General features: G+C 50.5%; 1 protein-coding gene across 2 annotated transcripts; it reads right to left on the bottom strand.

Annotated features, from left to right (window-relative positions):
• Positions 1 to 10810: 10810 nt before the first annotated feature.
• Positions 10811 to 18894, bottom strand: LOC109575331 (serpin A3-1). 2 transcript variants are annotated; one of them, XM_070775626.1, is made up of 5 exons: positions 18705 to 18894; positions 16249 to 16875; positions 13570 to 13840; positions 12289 to 12436; positions 10811 to 11226 (listed from the first exon to the last, which is right to left on the bottom strand). In XM_070775626.1, the coding sequence occupies exons 1-5, from the start codon at positions 18877 to 18879 to the stop codon at positions 11035 to 11037; spliced, it is 1413 nt and encodes a 470-aa protein (XP_070631727.1). In that variant the 5' UTR covers positions 18880 to 18894; the 3' UTR covers positions 10811 to 11034. The 2 variants fall into 2 exon arrangements, with proteins under 2 accessions (XP_070631727.1, XP_070631728.1); XM_070775627.1 differs by having other exon boundaries at positions 18709 to 18839.
• Between the last annotated feature and the right edge of the window lie 1997 nt (positions 18895 to 20891).

Here is a 20891-nt window from a genome sequence, read left to right as displayed (position 1 = left end):
GAAGCTGCTGAAATGTATGTGAGATTCATTATGTCATCCTCTCTATTTTTATATATATCTGAATTTCTCCATAATAAAAATGCAAAGCAAAAAAATATTTGTGGAGAGATTGTGCTTTGTTTCTCAGTATTTAATGCATCCTCAGCATGAAGTGGGTGCTCAATAGTGAACAAATGAAGGATGAAGGAGGGAAGGAATGAAACCATACATCTCATCACAGCCTTTGCTGTGCCCTCCCTTTAGTGAACATCAAGAGAAAAAATTGAAGATTCCTAAGAAGTCAAGGAAAAGTGAGACTGTGGGTGTTTATGTCCAGACAGTAGATGAGAAGTCAGAATGAAGCTGGGAGGAAATGAAGTCTGGTGCAAATGCATTAACCCATGTTCACCCTGACTCTGTGCTCAGTCTGGAGGCCACTTGTGTGCCATCCCTGCCATCAAGCCTGCTCAGAAAGGACCAGGCTTTTGAGTTGCAAAAGTTTTGCAAACATGCTTTCTGTTGAGTACATATTAACTTTTCTGTTCGTGCTGCATTAAAGTTGAAAGTTCTATTGATTTGTATTTACCATGGAAAACCACTCCAGCCAAAACAAATAAACTATTGTGACATCTGAAAGAGGCATAACTCAAGCTTCTTGGAGGCTAGATCGTTGACCTGGGCTGCGCTCCTGTGACAGGCACAGTGTCACAGCAGGAGGTATCCCAGAGGAGAGAATGACCCAGGAGAGGCTGGAGCATGGCTCCAATGAGCTCAGCTTCCTTGGTGTAATGAATCTCTATCAACATCTCTGGTTTCAGCTTCATGATATCGACTTGAAGGGGGTGTCAGGTTATATGGAAGTTTGCAACAAAAGGCAGGTATTCTGAACATCAAAAATATTTTGGCAGTTTTGTGAATTAACGAAAACCAGATATACTAAGTTAAGGAATCTAGCAGTTTTCTGTGTATGGGAAGAGGCAAGAGTCTGGGTTCACTTTCCCATATGTATCTCAGCTATATGAGGCCAGTATCCTGTGTTTTCACATCCTCAGCTCCCTTGTGGCTCACCGCAGGGAGTGGGTGCATCTGCATCTGATGGCTGCCATATCCTGCAGGTGTTCTTCTTCCTGAGTGCCCTTAGGGCTCATACTGGAAAGCTGATGTCACAACTGTGACATCCTTGTTTACTGATACGGCAGAAAATTCTCCATTTCTCAGTGGCAACCTTGGGTGGCATGGGGCCAAAGGAGGAAACTGAGACTCAGATAGTCAGGCCAAAACACCTGAACATCAGCCCAGGACCTCAACCCCAGTCAAAGCACCTCCCACGCCCACAACTCTTTCTCTTCCATGCGTGGATACCCACACACTTCCCTCTGAGGGTTTTTCTCCTCACTGATGGTGGTTCTGAGGGTGGGTAATGGGAAGGAGCCTTGGAACAGTCCATATCGTCTCAGGAGTCTAGTCTGTCACTTTCCCCCCACAGGGACAAGCTTCTGTGCCAACAGCTCTGGTGATCTGCTTTCTATCCCCAGCTCCTCTAAGATTCAGGCAAAGATTTCAACTTGAGGTGAGTGTGGAACTGCAGGTGGGGCTGGAGTCCTGGTCCCCACTCAGCTTGGTGAGTTGGCCACAGGTCGTCTCCTCACAAGAACACGTGTTCCTCGTGCTCTAAGAGCTGCACATGTGGGCAACAAGCTGTGTGGTGCCAGCTCATCCTACCTCCATGACTTTGACCATGCTCTTCTCTCTGATTATATCTCTCTCTGGTGCACTCCTGATCCATCTCCCCATCTCAGCTCAGAAAGCCTTCCAGAAACTCCCTTCCTGCTTGCTTTATGCATGCTCTCCTGTCTAGGCCTCCTCTGACTGCCAGTGCTCATGGAGCTGTAATCAGGGCTTTGCATTTCCATCACAGGTGGAGCTGGTGAGCTCTTTCCAGGCTGGATCCAGGCTGCCAGTCCCTTGTGTCCTGATTGCCGAGTATTTGTTGAAGGAGTGAGTCAACAGGGGAATGGATAAGCATCTCTCCAAGCTCGGAGAGCTCTGTGGCTTGGGGGCCCTAGGCCCTAGACACACTCAGTTCAATTCAGTCACTCAGTCATGTCCGACTCTTTGCGACCCCATGAACCACAGCACACCAGGCCGGGAGGTGTCCATCACCAACTGCCGGAGTCCACCCAAACCCATGTCCATTGAGTTGGTGATGCCATCCAACCATCTCATCCTCTGTCATCCCCTTCTCCTCCTTCCCTCAATCTTTCCCAGCATCAGGGTCTTTTCCAATGAATCAGCCAAATTTGGAGTTTCAGCTTCAACATCAGTGCTTCCCATGAACACCCCAGGACTGGTCTCCTTTAGGATGGACTGGTTGGATCTCCTCGCAGTCTGAGGGACTCTCAAGAGTCTTCTCCAACACCACAGTTCATAAGCATCAATTCTTCAGTGCTCAGCTTTCTTTATAGTCCAACTTTCACATCCATACATGACTACTGGAAAAACAATAGCCTTGACTAGACGGACCTTTTTTGGCAAAGTGATCTCTCTGCTTTTTAATATGCTGTCTAGGTTTGTCATAGCTTTTCTTCCAAGGAGTAAGTACTTTTTAATTTCATGGCTGTAGTCACCATCTGCAGTGATTTTGGAGCCCAAGATAATAAAGTTTGTCACTGTTTCCATTGTTTCCCCATCTATTTGCCATGAAGTGATGGGACCACGTGCCATGATCTTAGTTTTTGAATGTTGACTTTTAAGCCAACTTTTTCACTCTCCTCTTTCACTTTCATCAAGAGACTCTTCAGTTTTTCTTCACTTTCTGCCATAAGGGTGGTGTCATCTCCATATCTGAGGTTATCCCGGCATATCCCGGCAATCTTGATTATGGCTGTGCTTCATCCAGCCCAGCATTTCACATGGTATATTCTGCGTATAAGTTAAATAAGCAGGGTGACAATACACAGCCTTGATGTACTCCTTTCCCAATTTGGAACCAGTCTTTTGATCCACGTCCTGTTCTAACTGTTGCTTCTTGACATGCATACAGATTTTTCAGGAGGCAGAAGAGAATAAAATCATAAAAATTTCAATCTGGCTATGATATTCAGCAAAGCAGATTGTCAGACAAATGTATATATAGAGAACGGTCTCATCTCTGCCCATAAATAAGTGATAGGGAAACAAACATTGACAGAAAAGTCTTTCCTAGAGGCTAAGTTTTAGTTCTTTCTTCTCTTTAAAGACAAGAGAACTAAAGTTTAGAAAAGTTAAGGATTGGCCAAGGACACCTGGGAAACCAGAGGCACAGTGGAGAGGTGTGATCATGATCCATTCTGTCAGTAATTAATCCAATTCCAGAGGGGCTAGGCAGGACAGTGACAGGGGACCAGGGGTTGGGGAGGGGTCTTAAAGGAGCAGGGAAGTGCTTGTGCTCCAGGAGAAGGGCTGAGACCCTAGAACGGAGTTTTCCAAAGGATTCCCATGGACCGCTAGTAATTTGAACAGATAGTGTTTGAATGTCCTCTCCATGCAGAGCACTAGGACCTGAGCCGTGAAGGACACAGGCAGGCCTCTGCCCTCAAACAGCTTACCCTCTAGTGAGGAAGCCATATGGTCATATGGTGCCAGATGGGCAGAAGGAAACGAAGAAGGGTAGAGAGTGGTGAGGACAGAGGCAGTGAGGATCGAGGTGGGGCCTCTCTGAGAAGGTGACCTGTGAGCAGAGAATGAGTGGAGTGAGGGAGTGTGCCATGCAACGGGCTGGGGAAAGGCAGCTCTAGCAGCTGACAGCAAGTGCAAAGGTCCTGAGGCAGGAAGCCACTTACATTCTAGAACAGCAGGAAAGCCAGGGTGGTTAAAGTAGATGGAGGGAGGGGGAGGATGGTCAGAGGAGAGGGCAGAAGGTTGGCAAGAGCAGATCATGTGGGGCCTTGAGGTTGTGGTGAGGAGTGTGGATTTTTTCTCAGAGATCTGGGGGCCAACAGGGGTCTCCAGTAAGAAATTAAAAAATCTGATTTGTGATAGAGGCTGACCCACCAGACAGTATCACCAGAGGGTGACGAAGGCTGGTTCCATGAACTGAAGGGTCAGCTCAGGCCCTTACTGACATAGATTCTGGTTCCCCCCGAGACCTACCGAGTCAGAATCACTAGGCAGGACATGGCCTCAGGTCCACCAGGGGAATAAAGCCTGCTGCCTCCTGGGGGCCTGCCCTGAGCCAGGCCCTGGGCAGAGTCCCTGGTGCATGATCACTGTGATTTCCTACAGCCCTGGGATGAGGGATTCTAATATCACCCTACAAAAAGGACCAAGCAGCCCAGAGTGGTTGGGTGATCTGAGGAAGGTGGCGGGGCCCCTGTGCAGCAGCAGAGCCTGGAGCTGAGCCCAGGTCTCCAGGACTCACCTGCACAGGACACTCTTTCTGCACCTGCCCCCCGCCCCCCGCCCGCCCCTCCCCCACCCCTCGGGAGCTTCCTGCAAGGTCAATACTAGGGATGGGAAACCAGTCTCAGATGGGCTAAGTCAATCACCCAAGGTCAGGCTCTGGGATGAGAGGATTTGAGGAGGGGTCAGCTGGAGGAGGGGCTCTGAGGGTCCCTGATGAGACTGATGCTCTGTATGTGAGCCTGGGAAGCAGTGGGGTGGGGAGGGGGCTTGTGCACCATCTGGAGAGGGCAGAAAGCCCCTCCCAGGCCAGGGGACGCAGCTGGAGGAGACTCAGCTGACTTGAGTCCTGTGATGCCTCTGGATTCCAGGGACCAGTGTGGAGGAAGCCGGATCCCCACCTCGGGTTGGGGAAAGAGAGCTTACATACCCAGGGAGGTCAGGGCACTCCAGCAGGTGCACAAAGTACCTGGCCTTCTGTTCAGACCGGCTGGTCTGCTCCGTTATCCTCTCATCTGGTCAGGAATCGGTCCCGGCCGGACACTGGGCTCAGTCCTGACTCCACCACCTACCAGCTGCTGGGCTTCGGGCACCTCCCTCACCTTCAGAGACTCCCTTTTCTTCTCTATTAAATGGCGGTGTAAAAGTAGTGCTCACCACCAATGACTGTAACAATGAAAAGAGGTCAGGATCATGCGACATTTGCACAGTGTGGCACAGAGCAGACGTTCCAGGAATATCACTGATGACCATTGCTGTTGTCTCCTTTCCTGCTTCTGCTTCCGTGCCAAGGACTCCTGAGCATGAAGGGCCCTCAGTGGTTGCCACTGGTCACTGTGCTCTTGGCATGGCTCACTGGCCCTGGTTAACCAAGAAATTCTGATCATACCAACCTCAGCCCCCAGAACAGCCCTGGACAGCCACAAAATCTCCAAGAGCAACATAGGCTTTGCCTGCAGCTTCTATAGAATCTTAACTGTGGATGCCTCTGGATAGAACATTCCCTTGTCCCCAGTAATCATCTCTTTGGCCTTGGGCATGTTCTTTCTTGGGATCCAGCACCCAGCAGCACCTTCCTCCTGGAACGCCTGGTTCAACCTCATCGTGGTGGCTAGCCCAGGATGCAGGAGGGCTTCCAAGATCTGTCACTCGGTCTCCCTGAGCAGGAGCCCCAGCTCCTTCTGATTGTGGGCAGCAGAAGATCAGTGGCCTGGGCTTGGGAGTCAGCCAAGAACCACCAGAGACCCTGAAACCATCCACGAGTATGTAGAAAAGCAGACCCAGGGGAAGCTTGAGGCCTGGGTGGAAGAGCTCAGGGTGACACTACAGCAGTCTTGAGAATCACATGCTCTTCAGAGGGGAGACAGCATGTATCCAGTGTGGAATCTCCACCTGGGAATCATGGCTTCAATCACTCCCAGACCCACTCTGCTCAGCATCTGGGAAGCCTTCCCTGCTGACTTGACATAGGAGGCACTCAGTCAGCGTCTGCCCTCTGAAGCCTGGATGCTTCTGCTTGAATACATCCAGTGATGGAGAACTAATTGTCTGTCCTGTTTTAATGCTACTTGTTGAAAGTGAAAGTGTTAGGCAATCTGTATGCCCCATCATGGATTGTAGCCACCAAGCTCCTCTGTCCGTGGAATTCTCCAGGCAAGAATATTGGAATGAGTTGCCATTCCCTTCTCCAGGAGATCTTCCCAACCCAGGGATTGAATCCAGGTCTCCTGCATTGCAGGCAGATTCTTTACCGTCTGAGCTACTTGTTGAGTTTCTTTCAAAGAAGGGTTTTCTAGCTTTGCTGCCCATGACAACTCCCTGGGGAGTTTGTTTAACATGGAGGTGCCCTGAACTCACCCCGAGGAGATTCTGATTTAGGACAAAAGTAAGTCAGGGACTGTGCATTTCAGAACCTCTCCTTTCTTCTCTCAGCAAGTGATTCTTCTGCAAGAGGACTCTGATCTTCACTCGGAGGAGCCCTGAAGGCAAGTACTGAATTAAGGAACATGAGTTCCCTTCCTCTGGAAGATCCCAAAAGGCATGGGTTAATGCAAGAAAAATCCCAGTGCAGGGAGGTCTTTTATTTTTTCCAAAAGAGCCAGTAAAGTTACACGCCTCCCTCATAACCATGCTCCTAATTCAGCAAATGAATTCAGTCTTCCTCATATTTGTACAGTGCTTTCTGGGTCTCCAGGGGGATTCACACCCATTATCTCCTTTGACCTGCTCACTTTCATGAAGCTGATGGGGCTAAGACTGATGGTCCCATTTTATAGATGAAGAGACTGGTATCTTAAAAGAAGAAAAGTTGTTATCCTGAGGCATCGTGGCATTCATATACACACCTATGGATTGCTGTCATGTGTTATATGTAAGTGTTTTATACACATGCACACATGCAATCTAAATATGAAGTCCTTATCATCATGCCAGGCGTTGTGCATGATTAGTTTTTGTTGAAATCTGTTTGCATCTCAGCAAGGTAGATAGTTTCATGTCCACTTGAGAGACTGGAAAACTGAGGCACAAGTGTTAGGTATATGCCCCAGATCTCAAAGCCAGGCAGACCCTCACCTTCAGATCCACACCTACCTCAGAGCAGTTGGCACCACAGGATACATTTTTTCTCTAAAATTAAGGAATTTCTGGCGAGGTTAAAGAGACTAGGAAGGGCATTCCTATTTATATATCATTATATTCTTATTAGTAAAAGTGGAGAGTGAAAAAGTTGGCTTAAAGCTCAACATTCAGAAAATGAAGATCATGGCATCCGGTCCCATCACTTGATGGGAATTAGATGGGAAACCAGTGGAAACAGTGTCAGACTTTATTTTTTTGGGCTCCATAATCACTGCAGATGGTGACTGCAGCTATGAAATTAAAAGACGCTTCCTCCTTGATAGAAAAGTTATGACCAACCTAGATAGCATAATAAAAATCAGAGACATTACTTTGCCAACAAAGGTCCATCTAGTCAAGGCTATGGTTTTTCCAGTGGTCATGTATGGATGTGAGAGTTGGACTGTGAAGGAGGCTGAGCACCGAAGAATTGATGCTTTTGAACTTTGGTGCTGGAGAAGACTCTTGAGAGTCCCCTGCACTGCAAGGAGATCCAACCAGTCCATTCTGAAGGAGATCAGCCCTGGGATTTCTTTGGAAGGAATGATGCTAAAGCTGAAACTCCAGTACTTTGGCCACCTCATGCAAAGAGTTGACTCATTGGAAAAGACTCTGATGCTGGGAGGGATTGGGGGCAGGAGGAGAAGGGGACGACAGAGGATGAGATGGCTGGATGGCATCACTGACTCAATGGATGTGAATCTGAGTGAATTCTGGGAGTTGGTGATGGACAGGGAGGCCTGGCATGCTGCAATTCATGGGGTCACAAAGAGTCGAACACGACTGAGCGACTGAACTGAAGTGAATTGAACTGATACTCTTATTCTAATGTAACAGTATTCACTTCCATTTTACAAGCAAGGAGACAGAAGCTCAGGGTGGTGATGGGCCTTGCCTCCCAGGGTCACACGTAATAAGGGACAGCCCAGATACTTTGGCCCACCTGATGTGAAGAGCCGACTCATTGGAAAAGACCCTGATTCTGGAAAAGATTAAAGGCAAAAGGAGAAGGGCATGGCAGAGGATGAGATGGTTAGATAGCCTCACTGACTCAGTGGACGTGAATTTGAGTAAACTCCGGGAGACAGTGGCGGACAGAGGAGTCTGGTGTGCTGCAGTCCATGGGGTTGTAGAGTTGGACACAACTTAGCGACTGAACAACAAGTCACCACTATTAAGTTCCCCTTAGGACTGTGCCACACTGTAGCCCTGGTGCTGGTCACTCCACCTTCTGACTCTTTCCTGAGGTCATACAAATGGGCCCAGCGTCGCTAAAGCACAGAAGCCAACTCCAGGCGAGCTCTTGCCAAGCTGAAGACTAAACTCTAGAAAGGTCGTCTGCCCCCCTCTACCTCTATCTCTTTCCCCCTCCAGCCAAGGCAGGGCTCTGCTCACTAGGCTGGCCCTGCCTTTGCCCTGCCCCCTGTGGCTTTAGATCACTGCATCCCATGGACCACTCATCCTTCCATTACCCCTAAGGCCCCTCTCGTCCCGAGTATCTCTCCGGTGGTCCTCGAGTGACAGCTTTTCTCCATGCACGCTCTCCTTGGTGCTGCATCCTTTAAGGTTTCCTCCTCTTCACATCCTATGGTACCCAGCTTAGGGGGCCTCCTCCCATCACCACTCACCTGCCCCTCCTGTGGGCACGAATCCTCATGCTTCTCTCCAGCCTGATTCTCTCCAGAACACCTCCCTGAGCAGGTCCCTTGGTTGCCTCCTGGGAACCACACCCCTGGGGTTCCAACCCAGAGGTGTCCCCTCCCCCACAACCTGCTCCTCCTGCTGGGGGTCCTTCCTCGGGGGTTGCCTTGTCATCACCCAGGAGCCAAACTGAACGTGGGTTGTTTTTCCTTCTTCTACCCACATCCACCCACAGTCCTTTAATGCTCTCTTCACAGGCCTCCAATCTTCCCATTCTCCCTCTCAAGCCTGGACCCACTTTGGCCCCAATTCCTGCCATAACTTTTCGAATACTGAGAAATGGAGTATGTCCTGCCATATCCGTAAACAAGGATGTCACAGTCATCAGCAACTCCTCCAAAAGAGAATTCCTGAGTCCTAAGGGCACTCAGGAGGAGAATACCTGCTTCCTCTCACAGCACTCAGGCTGCAGCCACTCCCTACAGTGAGCACTGAAGAACGTTGGATGTGAAAAACGCCGGATACTGGCCCCAGATAGCTGAGACGCATGAGAAAGGAGTGATTGCAGTGAGCCCAGACTCCCACATCTTCCCATACAGAGAAAAGCTCTAGATTCCTTACCTTGGGATATCTGGTTTTCTTTAATTCACAAAAATACTTATGATGTTCAGACCACCTGCCCTTTGTTGCAGACTTCTATACGACCTGACTCCTCTCCCTACCTTCTGGGAACAGTTTGCTCGGGGTTACTTGAGGTGCTCTTCCTCAGGTTTGAAGTCCTAAAAATTTCCACCAAATAAAACATAACTCTCAACTTTTAGGTTGTGAGTATTTTTTAAGTCGACAATACCCAGCCTGTATCCCTGACCTGGATCCTGAATCACTTCTCACATAGAAGCCAGAGTCATCTCTCTACCATGCACATCTGCTCACATCAACGCTCTGTTTAAATTCCTTTAAAGCTGCCTAGGACTCTTTGGAACCTTTCCAGCATGGCTACTGATTGCCAGGCCATTTGAGGTCCAGTGGCTCCATCATGGCCACACTGTCTTTGTAAGCCTTTCATTTCCTACTTCAGATCTGCCCTCATTTTTCAGCTTCTTGAAAATGTCACCCTCACTCTTCCTGCTGCTCAGAACACTCTGCTGTCTCTTCACACCATAACATTCTTATTCTCCCTCTGATGACATCACAGAAAACACCTCCTCCAGGAAACTTTTCCTGACCTCCCAAACTAAGTTTGGACCTCTGCTCTCAGCATCCAGAGCCTTGCTTCCTCATATCCTGCCCTTCAGATCTGCAGTTCCTAGAGAACCATCACTGTGGAAGCATTTATGGGGCAGAATGGCTCTGCGGCTCAGAGTATTCTGATCAAGGAGGTTGGGATAAATTCTGCCAGCCATAATTAGTAGCTGTGTGAACTTGAGGGAAATTACAGAGGCTCTCTGTTCCTCAGTTTCCTTATGTGTAAAGTAGGATGAGTAACAGGATGTATCTGTTATGATCATCATGAGGACTAAAAATGGGTTCTTCCAGGTAGAGGTCTTAGCAGGCTACCTGAAAGAGAGCTCTCGACCCTTCAGTTGTTGGGGACGCCATCATTACCACTTGGAGCTGTCCTCCCTGGAGATCACACAGCTGTCCATACGTCAGTAGGAGGCAGGGCTGGGTTGTTGCTCTTATCACAGGTGTGTGTTTGCTGCTCTTTCCCTCCTGGCACACCTCTTCTGCCTGATGGGGATCGTCTGTCAGGGGAGGAGGTGGAACTGGTCAGGAGGTGGAGGAGCTCAGGTGGGATCCGGGAAGCAGTTAGTCTCCCAGGTTTGCTCCTGGAAGGCAGAGGGGAGGTTCTGGGGGAGGAAGACCCAGCTCAGCTGCAGGATGCCAGGGTCCAGGGGCTGTGCCAGAAAAGGGCACGCTGTGTGCCCTGGGGAGGGAGGGGTGAACATGGACCTGGGATCAGAGCCCCTGAAAGTGGGCATCAGGCAGCAAGGCCCCTTTCAGTCCTGGACCTGTGGTCCAGCAGGCTTGGTCACGGGTGTGAAGCCTGCTCCTGGGATGGCTGGTGAGGCTGGGGCAGAGGGAGGGGCTCAGAGTCTGGGGTGGGCTGAGCAGATGTGGTAAGTTGGGGGTGGGGGTGGCCTCAGGGCTCAGGCAGCAGCTGCATGGAGACACACAGGAAAGAGGCAAGTCCGAGGAAAGTGCTTTATTGCTGTCAGAGGTTTCAGAGTCTCCCTGTGACCCGGACACAGACTCCCTGTGCATGTGGAGCTCCCAGCAGAGTCCCTGTCACCTCTCCAGAGGTGAGCAGGTGGGGACAGGCAGGGTGGATCCTCAGTGCCCAGGGGCCAGGCTGCACCCAGGACTTGAGCACCCTGCTCCTTAGGGAGGGGACCCACAACTCAGAGCGGAGCTCTAGGCTTCACTGGGGTTGGTGACTTTCCCCAAAAAGATGATGCTCTGGGTGTCTTTCAGAACTACGGCAATCAGGAAGGGCCTGTTGACACGCACAATGATTCTCAAGAACGTTCTTTCCATGCTGATTCCCGTGGCAGCAGCTCCTTCCGTGCCCTCCTCGTCCACGTCCAGCGCAGCGCCGTGGACCACCTGTGGGGACACCAGAGCAGTACCCACTGGAGACGGGGTGGGTGGAGGTGAGCAGTCACCTAGCGCCTCTAAGGGGGCTGACATTCACCCACCTGCCGCTGGCCCATCACTCTGCTGTCCATCTGTTCTACTTATTTGTCCTCCCAACAAACTGTCAACTGGTTTGCATAGTTGTGATACATAGACGTGCAAACTGAAGGCAACATCTGTGAGCGATGTGCCCAGCATCAGATAGGAAAAGAACAGGGACTCACTCTCCTAACCCAGAGACTGTGCTGTCTCTGAAGACCGCCTAGTATAGGGGGAGGGGCCAGGTCAAGGCATTTTTCTTGCAGGCAACTGTCCACAGTCCCTCTGTGTCGAAGCAACTGATGGGTGAGCACTGCTTTCTGCTCCTCTCCTGCCCCAGCTGACATGTCCCCGAGCCCTCAGCTCCCTTGCCTAGGATTGGCTTCCCAGCCCTGGACCACGAAGCCCCATAGCATCTGTGCCTCCTTTACCAGGTCCTATGGCAGGTGGGGTTCAGGGGAGCCTGCAGGGCTGCCCAGCCACCCCCGCCCCACCATTCACTCTGGCTTCTCTGCCTCTAGGATCACAGCACCAGGACACTGGGTGTTTTCTCGCCTACTCTTAGTGCATTTTCACCACGGTTGCTTTAGAGACTTTGTTAGTACCTATGACCTCTTACCTGCTCCGCTAGGCACCAAACAGGAACCAACAACTATACGCTCCTTTTAAAGATGAAAAGTTGGGGGATGCAGAAATGTGATCGTTTCTCCCAAAAGGCAGGGAAAGATGGAGCCTGATATGGGGTCCACTGCTGTTTCCACTCGGGGTCTTTCCCAATGACAGGCTTCTGTCTCACTTTATAATTCAGGGAAGGTGGGACCTGATGTCACTGTGATGGTAACCCAGCTCTCCTGGGCTTGGGGAGTCCCAGGGAGGGAGACTGAGTTGCAGGAAAAGCAATATTTTACAAATTCAATGTGACCTGTCATCTGTCTGGCCTCCACATTTTGCAATCTGATAGGAGGATGAACTGTCCACACTTTAAAGACTCACCTGGGAGACTACCAGGTCCGCGGTCCCTGTGATTCCTGACAGGTCAGCGTCGGTGAATATTTTCTTAATGCCCATCTGGAAGAGGGTGTCATTCAGTTCATAGTTGCTTTTGATGGAAAATTTTGGCAGGTAGAGTTCATGTATTCGTCTAGGAAACAAGGAAAATAAATTTGAACACCTGCTTGGAAAGATGTCTGCCTTTTCCCATTTCACAGCATGGTCTTCCAACGATTCCTCTTAACCCACCCTCTTCTCCCTGGAATAAGGACTCTTGTTCTCAGTTTCTAGATCCCTCGAGATAAATCCCCTTATTTTGTTACTTATCCATTCCAATCTGCAGGAGTCTAACATGCCAGGCAGGCACCAGGGCAGGGGGAGCTTAAGGAGTCTGCAAGGCCCCAAGTGACCTGAGTCCACCCTCGGGGGGGACCCTGACCTTGCCCAGCTTCCCCTCTCACTCCCTCTGCTCTCCTGCTCTGGCCTCAATAATCCTCAACCACACCAGGCTCACTCCTGCCTCAGAGGTTTTGCCCTGTTATTCCCTTGGCCAGAAATGCTTTTTCCCAACACATCCAGAAGGCTCAGTTTCTCACTGCAACCTCACCTAAGGGCCACCCTATTTATGATCACAAACTACCTCTGGATACAATTTTCTTCTCCCTTTTACTGTGCTTTACTCTCCCCACCTCCCCATTTGTCCCCTCTCAACCTAATAAAGTATTTATATTTATTTCCAGTCTGTCTTCCACAATTATAGAGTGCCATGAGGACAGAGAATTTAGCGTTTATTTGCTGACCTACCACAGGGTCTAAGTCAGTCCCTGAGGCGTAGCATGTCCTCAATTAACCTATTCAACCAGTGCTGACTGGGTGAGTGGATAAACGAGTGACTACAATGGAAAGACAGCGCCAGTGTGGTCCTCAGAGCCCATCACACCCGGGCCCTCACCCGATTCTATTCGATCCTTCTACCTTCAAGAGGAGAAGTCAGGGGAGAAGCTCGTGAATACTGAGGGTCATGTGGAGTTCTCATGACTTAGCCCTTGTTAATGGGAGCCAAACCTTCAGCTCCCGCCCTCTCAGATGTCATCAACTTACAGAAGGATTTAAGCACTGAGCCAGGCAGGCAGCAAAGGGCAAGGTCATCGTGGTGGGCTCTCCCATCCTGCCCCTGCCCTGCACATTCCTGAGGCCCTATTGCTGGGGGTCAGGAGTCCAGGTAGAAGGGGAAGGACCAAGAAGTCAGCTGAACCCACAGCTGTGGGTCCTGGGGACAGTCACCTGGGCTGCAGGGAGTTTCGCCACCTCGTCAGCGTCTCTGGGGTCAGCTTGGCTTCCAGGTCCCGCATTTTGCCCTCGTCGGGGAGGATGAAGAGGGCACTGTCGTTGCTGGTGTACGTGAGCTCCACCAGCGTGCAGCCCAGCTCCTCATCCCGGAAGTAAGGGGTTTCCAGGTCAAGGGTCATCATGGGCACCTCCACCGTCTTGTTGTTGCTCACGTGGAACTCTGCCTGCTCAGTGTGTTTGGGGTCAAAGCGGGTCTTCCACTGGGCTGGAGATGGGGGGACAGGTGAAGAGTGTGTGAGTGCAAGTGCTGCAGTCTCTCCCTCCTCGGCCCTGGTCCTCGAGTGGGGAAGACCTTCCCCATGGCAGCAGCCCCTCCTACCACGTGCCTCTGGGAATGGACCTGCTGGGTGTGACCATACACCTGGGCAGGTGGTTAAGTCCTTGGGGATGGTGGTGAACCCCACAGGTCAGGATTGAGAAGGGGAGCATTAAACAAAGCTGGTTAGTTGTGCTACATGTGAAGTCAACAGGAATGTGGAGGGCAAGGGAGAGATGGGGATGAGGCTGGGCCTGGGGAGATATGGGACCACCTGGTCCTTCAAGGGGACATGTTAGCGACCAGGCATTAGTCGTTGGCTTTGTAGGGAGGACACCCATCCCCATGGCCATAAGCCCGGCTGGAGCAGGAGCCACACAGGAACCCGGAGGGCAGAAGAGGGGGCTTGGGTGTCCCCCATGTAAGATGGAGACCTTAATGTCAGGGGGTGGGCTTCTTGGGGAGATTGGTGCCCTGGGGCTTCATGGAGGATATACCCACCCCTGCTTCCTGCTTTGTCTCCACCCCTGCCTGCATCCCCATGGTTAGAGACAGGAGGAGAGGGAAAGCTGGGCTGGTGGGGTACCCCTGGGGAGGAGATAGTCCTGGGGCAGGTCAGGGTGGTAGGAAATTAGAACACAGAAAAGTCAAGGAAGAAACATATTAGATCTGGCCTGGATTATTAACAATTTTCCAGAGAACTGGGAATCTATGTCTTCATTTACAGAGGAAAGTACAGATCCAGGAGGGCTACCCAGGGCTCTGCCAGGAGTTCCCAGTTCAGGGTGAATATGTCCCCCCAGTGGGTGTCGCTTAGGCACCTGACCACTCTGCAGTGTGCGGAGCAGTGGCCTTCCCTGCATGTGTTAAAAGAAGCTGGGGTTCCCAGCCACTCCAGAGTGACCTTAGAGGAAAGCCCCTTCCTCCAGGCAGCCAGGCAAGTTTGCGAATAAAAAGTCTCCCTACGGCTCAGGCAAAGGGTTAATGGCCCCCTTGCCCTTGTGTGCTGCAATAACAGCTCTGATTTAGAGAACCTCCAGATAGACAAAGACCCATTAAGAAGCAACAGTTAGAACCAGACATAGAACAACAGACTGGTTCCAAATTGGGAAAGGAGTATGTTAAGGCTGTATATTGTTCACCCTGCTTATTTAACTTCTATGCAGAGTATGTCATGGGAAATGCCAAGCTGGATGAAGCACAAGCTGTAATCAAGATGGCTGGGAGAAATATCAATAACCTCAGATATACAAATGACACCACCCTTATGGCAGAAAGCAAAGAAAACTAAAGAGCCTCTTGATGAAAGTAAAAGAGGAGGGTGAAGATTACAGCTTAAAACTAAACTTTCAAAAAACTAAGATCATGGCCTCCAGTCCCATCACTTCATGGCAAATAAATGGGGAAACAATGGAAACAGTGACAGATTTTCTTTTCTTGGGATCCAAAATCACTGCAGATGGTGACGGCAGCCATGAAATTAAAAGATGCTTGCTCTTTGGAAGAAAAGCTATGACCAATCTAGACAGTGTATTAAAAAGCAGAGACAATACTTTGCTGACAGAGGTGAAAGTGAAAGTGAAATCGCACAGTCGTGCCTGACTCTTTGTGACCCCACAGATAGTAGCCTGCACCAAGCTCCTCCGTCCGTGGGATTTTCAAGGCAAGAATACTGGAGTGGGTTGCCATTTCCTTCTCCAGGGAATCTTCCCAACCCAGGGACTGAACCCAGGTTTCTCACATTGTAGACAGACGCTTTAGCATCAGCTATGGTTTTTCCAGTAGTCATGTATGGATGTGAGAGTTGGACTATAAAGAAGGCTGAGCACCGAAGAACTGACGCTTTTGAACTGTCATATTGGAGAAGACTCCTAAGAGTCCCTTGGACTGCAAGGGGATCCAACCGGTCAATCCTAGAGGAAATCAGTCCTGAATATTCATTGGAAGGACTGATGCTGAAGCTGAAACTCCAATACTTTGGCCACCTGATGCGAAGAACTGATTCACTGAAAAACACCCTGATGCTGGGAAAGGTTGAAGGCAGGAGGAGAAGGGGATGACAGAGGATGAGATGGTTGGATGGTGCCACCGACTCAACGGACATGAGTTTGAGCAAGCTCCGGGAGTTGGTGAGGACCGGCCAGCCTGGTGTGCTGCAGTCCATGGGGTCACAAACAGTCGGACATGACTGAGCTACTGAACTGATGGTCAGGACAGGGTCTTAGTGCCCAAGACCCCCTCACCGATGCCAGCTCCCTCTATGATACCTAAAAACACAGTTGGCTGAGCTGGAATGGAAATAACCCTGAGAACAAAAACTAAAGGTGCATTTCCTTCTGAATCAAACAGGCACCCACCTTTAAAGTAGATGTAATTCACTAGCACCAACTCTGTTCTCGGGGAAAGGTACTTGAACAGCTCTTCAATTTTCCCCTGGGTTTTATTCTTCACATAGTCATTTATTAGACTCCTGGCAGCTTCAGAATCCCTGAAGTTGGTCGGGAAGGCCTCAGAGGAGTACAGCACCTGGGCATCTTCTATGAACTTGTCCAGCAGCTTCAGCTCCTCCTGCACGAACATGGCGTTGCCCACGCTCAGCTGCAGCTGGTTGCTAGGTTGATTGAGCGCCTGCAGGAGGTGCTGAAAGCTATGGTGTATTTCTTTCTCCTGGATCTCTGTGAGGTTGAACTTGAGACCTTCCAGGATCTCTGTCAGGGTGGAGCCACGGGCCCCCAGAGACAGGAAGGCCAAGGCTATGGAGACACTCAGCGGGGATAAGATGACATTCTTATTGGGGTTCTTCAAAGCCAACTGCTTGTAGAGGCTGAAGGCGAAGTCGGTGTTGCTGGAGGCTAACGTGTGGCCATCCACCCTTCTGTTCTGGTCCTTCACCACCACATTCTCTGGGAGGCAGTGGACACTGCGGATCCCAGCCACCAGGAGCCCCAGGGCCAGGAGGAAGGAAGTTCTCTCTGCCCTCATGTCTGAAAAGCAAAGCTCCTTAAGTCTCCATGTGTCAGATGACGTCCCAACCCCCGACACTGTCCCTCGCATCTCTGTTCTCTCAGCCCTGCTGCTCTGTGACCTCCCACAGGTAGGAACCTTCCTGGGCTCCCAACACACATGAGGAGGCTCTGGGCTCCCTCTTACCCTTTGATCAAGTGCTGTGATTGTTACCAATCTCCCCAGTGGAGAAGCTGGACACAGAGAGGGGAAGGGGCTTTTCCAAGGTCACACAGCAAGCAGTGGAGTAGGGGGGTGAGGAGCCTGGGGTGCCTGGCTCCAGGGCGAGGAAGCTGGTGATGGGTGTGAGGTCCTGTCCAGCGAGAACCCATCTCCCTCTTACCGGGAGCTGACACTGTCAGAGGGGCCTAGGAAGCAGGGCTCCTTTCCCACCGTGTCCCCTCTCTGTCCCCCCAGGAAGGAGCCCTGCACTGATCAGAGGACACAGCACCTCTCCCCACCTCTGAGGACAAGGGTGTGACCTCAGGGAGGCTCTCCCATCGAGGTGCCTGGTCACAGTGAGGGTTCAGGAGAGAGGCCTACACAGGCAGCGGGAGCCATGCTAGAGCCTGGCTGCCCTGAGGAGGGCTGGTGTAAAGAACAAGGAGGGCAGAGCGTTCTGCTCAGCCCCTGCCATGGGGACATGTGGAGGGTGTTTCCATCAAGAACCTGGAAAGGCCTCCTAGTGGGGAGAAGCAGGGTGAGCTCAGAGTCTCAGGGACCTGGTCGAGGATGTCTTTTGGACCACTTGTGAGTGCTGTGTGGTGACGAGCAGTGACTGCACCTCTCTGATCCTCAGTTCCCACTTCCGTCCAACATGTGGAACGGCTCAGGTGACATACAGGAAGAAGGTGCTTGGCTCCTAAGAGGAGTTCCAGACGTGTCACCCCCTGCACTAGCCACCCTTCTAGGACTCTACAAGTCAGACTGTGATCCCTGGGGACAGAGGACCGAGCTACTGCCCAGAAGCCTCAGGAGAGACTGAGGTCAAACTGGTGACCTCAGCAAAGAGGGCAGTTTCCCTTCAACTTCGGCCTCTTGTCTCAGGGTTTAGAGTAAAGAGGGCTGCTGGGGTGATGTGGTGGGGAGGGGAGAAGGGAGAGGAACTGGAAGAGAGGAGTCTGAGTCGAGTCTTGCCCAGAGGCCAGGGGAAAGGTCCCAAACAAGCCTGGGCACGGAGGTAAGCAATTGCCCCAACTTGGGGCTGATGCAACCATTTCATTTCTTTAGAAAAGAGTTAAACATTTTCCTCTAAAATTATATTTGGAAAAGTAGCTCCTGTATATTTGGCCATGTTGGAGGGCTGGCTCTGTTCAGTTCCTATCTGGCTCTGGACAGACTCAGTTCCTGTCCACTTGGCTGGGGGCCCTGGACAGTGGAGCCCAGAAAACCCCCCTGGATACCCTGCAGCCTCTGCCCAGAGGGATGCATTGCACTAATTCCATCTCCAGGGCTTTCTGAGAGCAGCACCCTGTGCCAGGCAAGGAGACGCACCTCAGGGCCCTCGAGAGAGCTCTGACCTGATGGTGGATGCACAGCTGTATGTGGCACAGCTGGCTCAAATCACAACCTCAAAGACTCAAAAGCAGAAATGTTCCCTGGAGCCCTGGTGGCACATCCCTCCCTCTGCAGGATGAAAACTAAGACCCAGAGAGAGGACTGGTTTTCAGAAGACTCAGAACCCTCCCAGCATCAGACACATGTCCTCCCGCCTCCCTTATGCCTCAAGTTCTACCAACCCCTGATCAAGGCCAGAACCACCCTGAGAAAGGGGTCCCTTGGCTCCCAGTGTGAGAGCATCACGGATTACCTGCCTGCGAGAGCGGGATGTGGACAGTGGATCCAGAGCCGCCGCCTGCCCGGATGCTGGAGTTTCCCGGGTGCTGCTGCCTATTTATCCTGCAAAGCCCTCCTCCCAGGCTTGTGAAACATTGGCGGGGACAACACAGGACTCTGTCCTCTGACTGGAATGGGTAGATGACCATTCCTGGTAACAGGTTGGTCTGTTAAACAGATTAAATCTATTTGAACAACCTAGTTACAGAAACCACTAACTTTTTGTCTGTTAAAACTGAAAATACATTTAAAAAATTTCCCTTGAGAATGTTTTCTCCTGTTTAAGAAAACTCATTGAAGAGTATGTGAAAATTCAGAAAATATAAAAAAGGAGCTTGAAAAATATCCCTGATTGTTGTGATTTTGAAAACAATGTTGGCCTTGTTAGTTTCCCTCCTGTTTATGATATCCTCATTGAGGACTGTGTAATAATCCAAAGACTGTAGGGAAGGACTTTGGAAAACATTCCCTAGAGTTGTGTCACTCTGGGACTGCCCCCCTCGCATTGCGTTGTGTTTCCTTTATAAACCACCTTTCTTTAATTTGTGTATATGTGTGTACCTGTGTGTATGTGATAGGAATCGCCAAACACAATCTCAGATATGTCGTAACAGGTAATGCGCTTTGACTACAGCAAGACTGACTTTCCCAGAGAGGGGGTGTGAGGGCCGTGAGAGGGCCTGTGGCCTCTGTCCTCTGGTACCATCTGTCTTTGGGGTTCTGCTGTGTCTCAGCCTTTGTCCTTACCCCTTCACTATTGGCTTACCCTAAAATAGCTAGCTGACCTTCATCTCTGGGCTTTGATGTCCCCTTAGATTTCTCTTTGAGCTAATCCCAGGTCTTTCTAGGGCTCATGGGAAAATCCTTCCCTTTTATCCCTCATAGTCACAACCCTCCATCCATGACAACCCTTGACAGACCTTTGTGACCTGTAGGAGTTCCACCAAGAAGTTTGGAAACCACTGGCTTTGGACTGAATACCTCAATCAAAGGAGTACTCCTCACCAGGTGTGACCTCAAGCTGCTGCTGCTGCTGCTAAGCCGCTTCAGTCGTGTCCAACTCTGTGCGACCCCGCCAGGCTCCCCCGTCCCTGGGATTCTCCAGGCAAGAACACTGGAGTGGGTTGCCATTTCCTTCTCCAGTGCATGCATGCATGCTAAGTCACTCAGTTGTGTCCGACTCTATGCGACCCCAGCAGCCTGCCGGGCTCCTCTGTACATAGGATTCTCTAGGCAAGAAGACTGGAGTGGGTTGCCATTTCCTTCTCCAGTGACCTCAAGCAATTTACTGTAAATCCCTCATCCTTAATCTCCTCACCTCTGAAATGAAGATAACAAAATTTCCCTGACCAAGGTCTCTGCAAACACCAAGTGAAATAGCACTAAACGTAAGCTCTAGTAGGATTTGATAGTGGGGGTGGGGGTTTGGGGATGGGTGTACAGTGCTGCCGCCTCTAAGTACTGAGTAAATACTTGTTGGCTGTAAAGCATTGATATGACTAAGAAGATTTTGGCCCCATCCTTCCGGAAATGAAAGTTTACATCCTTTCAGGCACCAGATATTTCCAGAATAGCTACGTATTTTTTAAGCTACACAGAATCCCAACGAAACAGTGGATGAAACAAAACTGCCGTTTATTTCCCTCCCATGTAGGTCCAGATGCCAACAGTGGGTTGACATGTTGGCCCCTACTTTGTCAGGACTCAGGTTCCTTCTATCTTGTTCTGCCATCTCTGATGTTTATTTGCCCTTTCCCAGATGGATCATTGCTGAGTCCACATTCCAGGTAAGGGCCAGAGGGAAAGGGAAAAACACACCTTTTTCTTTGAAAGAAATGTGCTAAATGTTGCCTATATCATTTCCGCTTCTGTCCCATCAGCCAGAGTTTGGTGTTATGGTCACACCTAGCTGCAAGGGAGGCTATTTGGTGTAGCCAATATTCCACACGGGGTGCCATGCCCTAGCTAAAAAATGGGGAGGGGATAATTACCTTGAGAGACAATGAGAATAGACATTAGGTATCATTATTAACATTGTCCCAACATTTTCCCTGTGTGTTCTCGAATTATCTAACTCCAGGAGAGCCATCATTTTCCTTAAGACCAAAATGGCTTAGTCTGGACCTCCAGGCGATGTAAAGGCAGAAAAGTTCCCTACTTT

The sequence above is a fragment of the Bos indicus genome, chromosome 21, assembly GCF_029378745.1.
Source record: "Bos indicus isolate NIAB-ARS_2022 breed Sahiwal x Tharparkar chromosome 21, NIAB-ARS_B.indTharparkar_mat_pri_1.0, whole genome shotgun sequence".
NCBI classification, from domain to species: domain Eukaryota; kingdom Metazoa; phylum Chordata; class Mammalia; order Artiodactyla; family Bovidae; genus Bos; species Bos indicus.
This window is presented reverse-complemented; position numbering and strand designations above follow the sequence as displayed.

Bases quoted from the DNA above. Each gene is read 5' to 3' on its own strand.
- LOC109575331 (XM_070775626.1), bottom strand. From the start codon at position 18,879: ATGGTCATCTACCCATTCCAGTCAGAGGACAGAGTCCTGTGTTGTCCC. The intron at 16,876-18,704 runs GTAATCCGTGAT...TTTGCTTTTCAG, and splicing joins CATCCCGCTCTCGCAGGCAG to ACATGAGGGCAGAGAGAACT. The intron at 12,437-13,569 runs GTGACTGTCCCC...CTTGTTTCCTAG, and splicing joins CGAAACTCCCTGCAGCCCAG to ACGAATACATGAACTCTACC.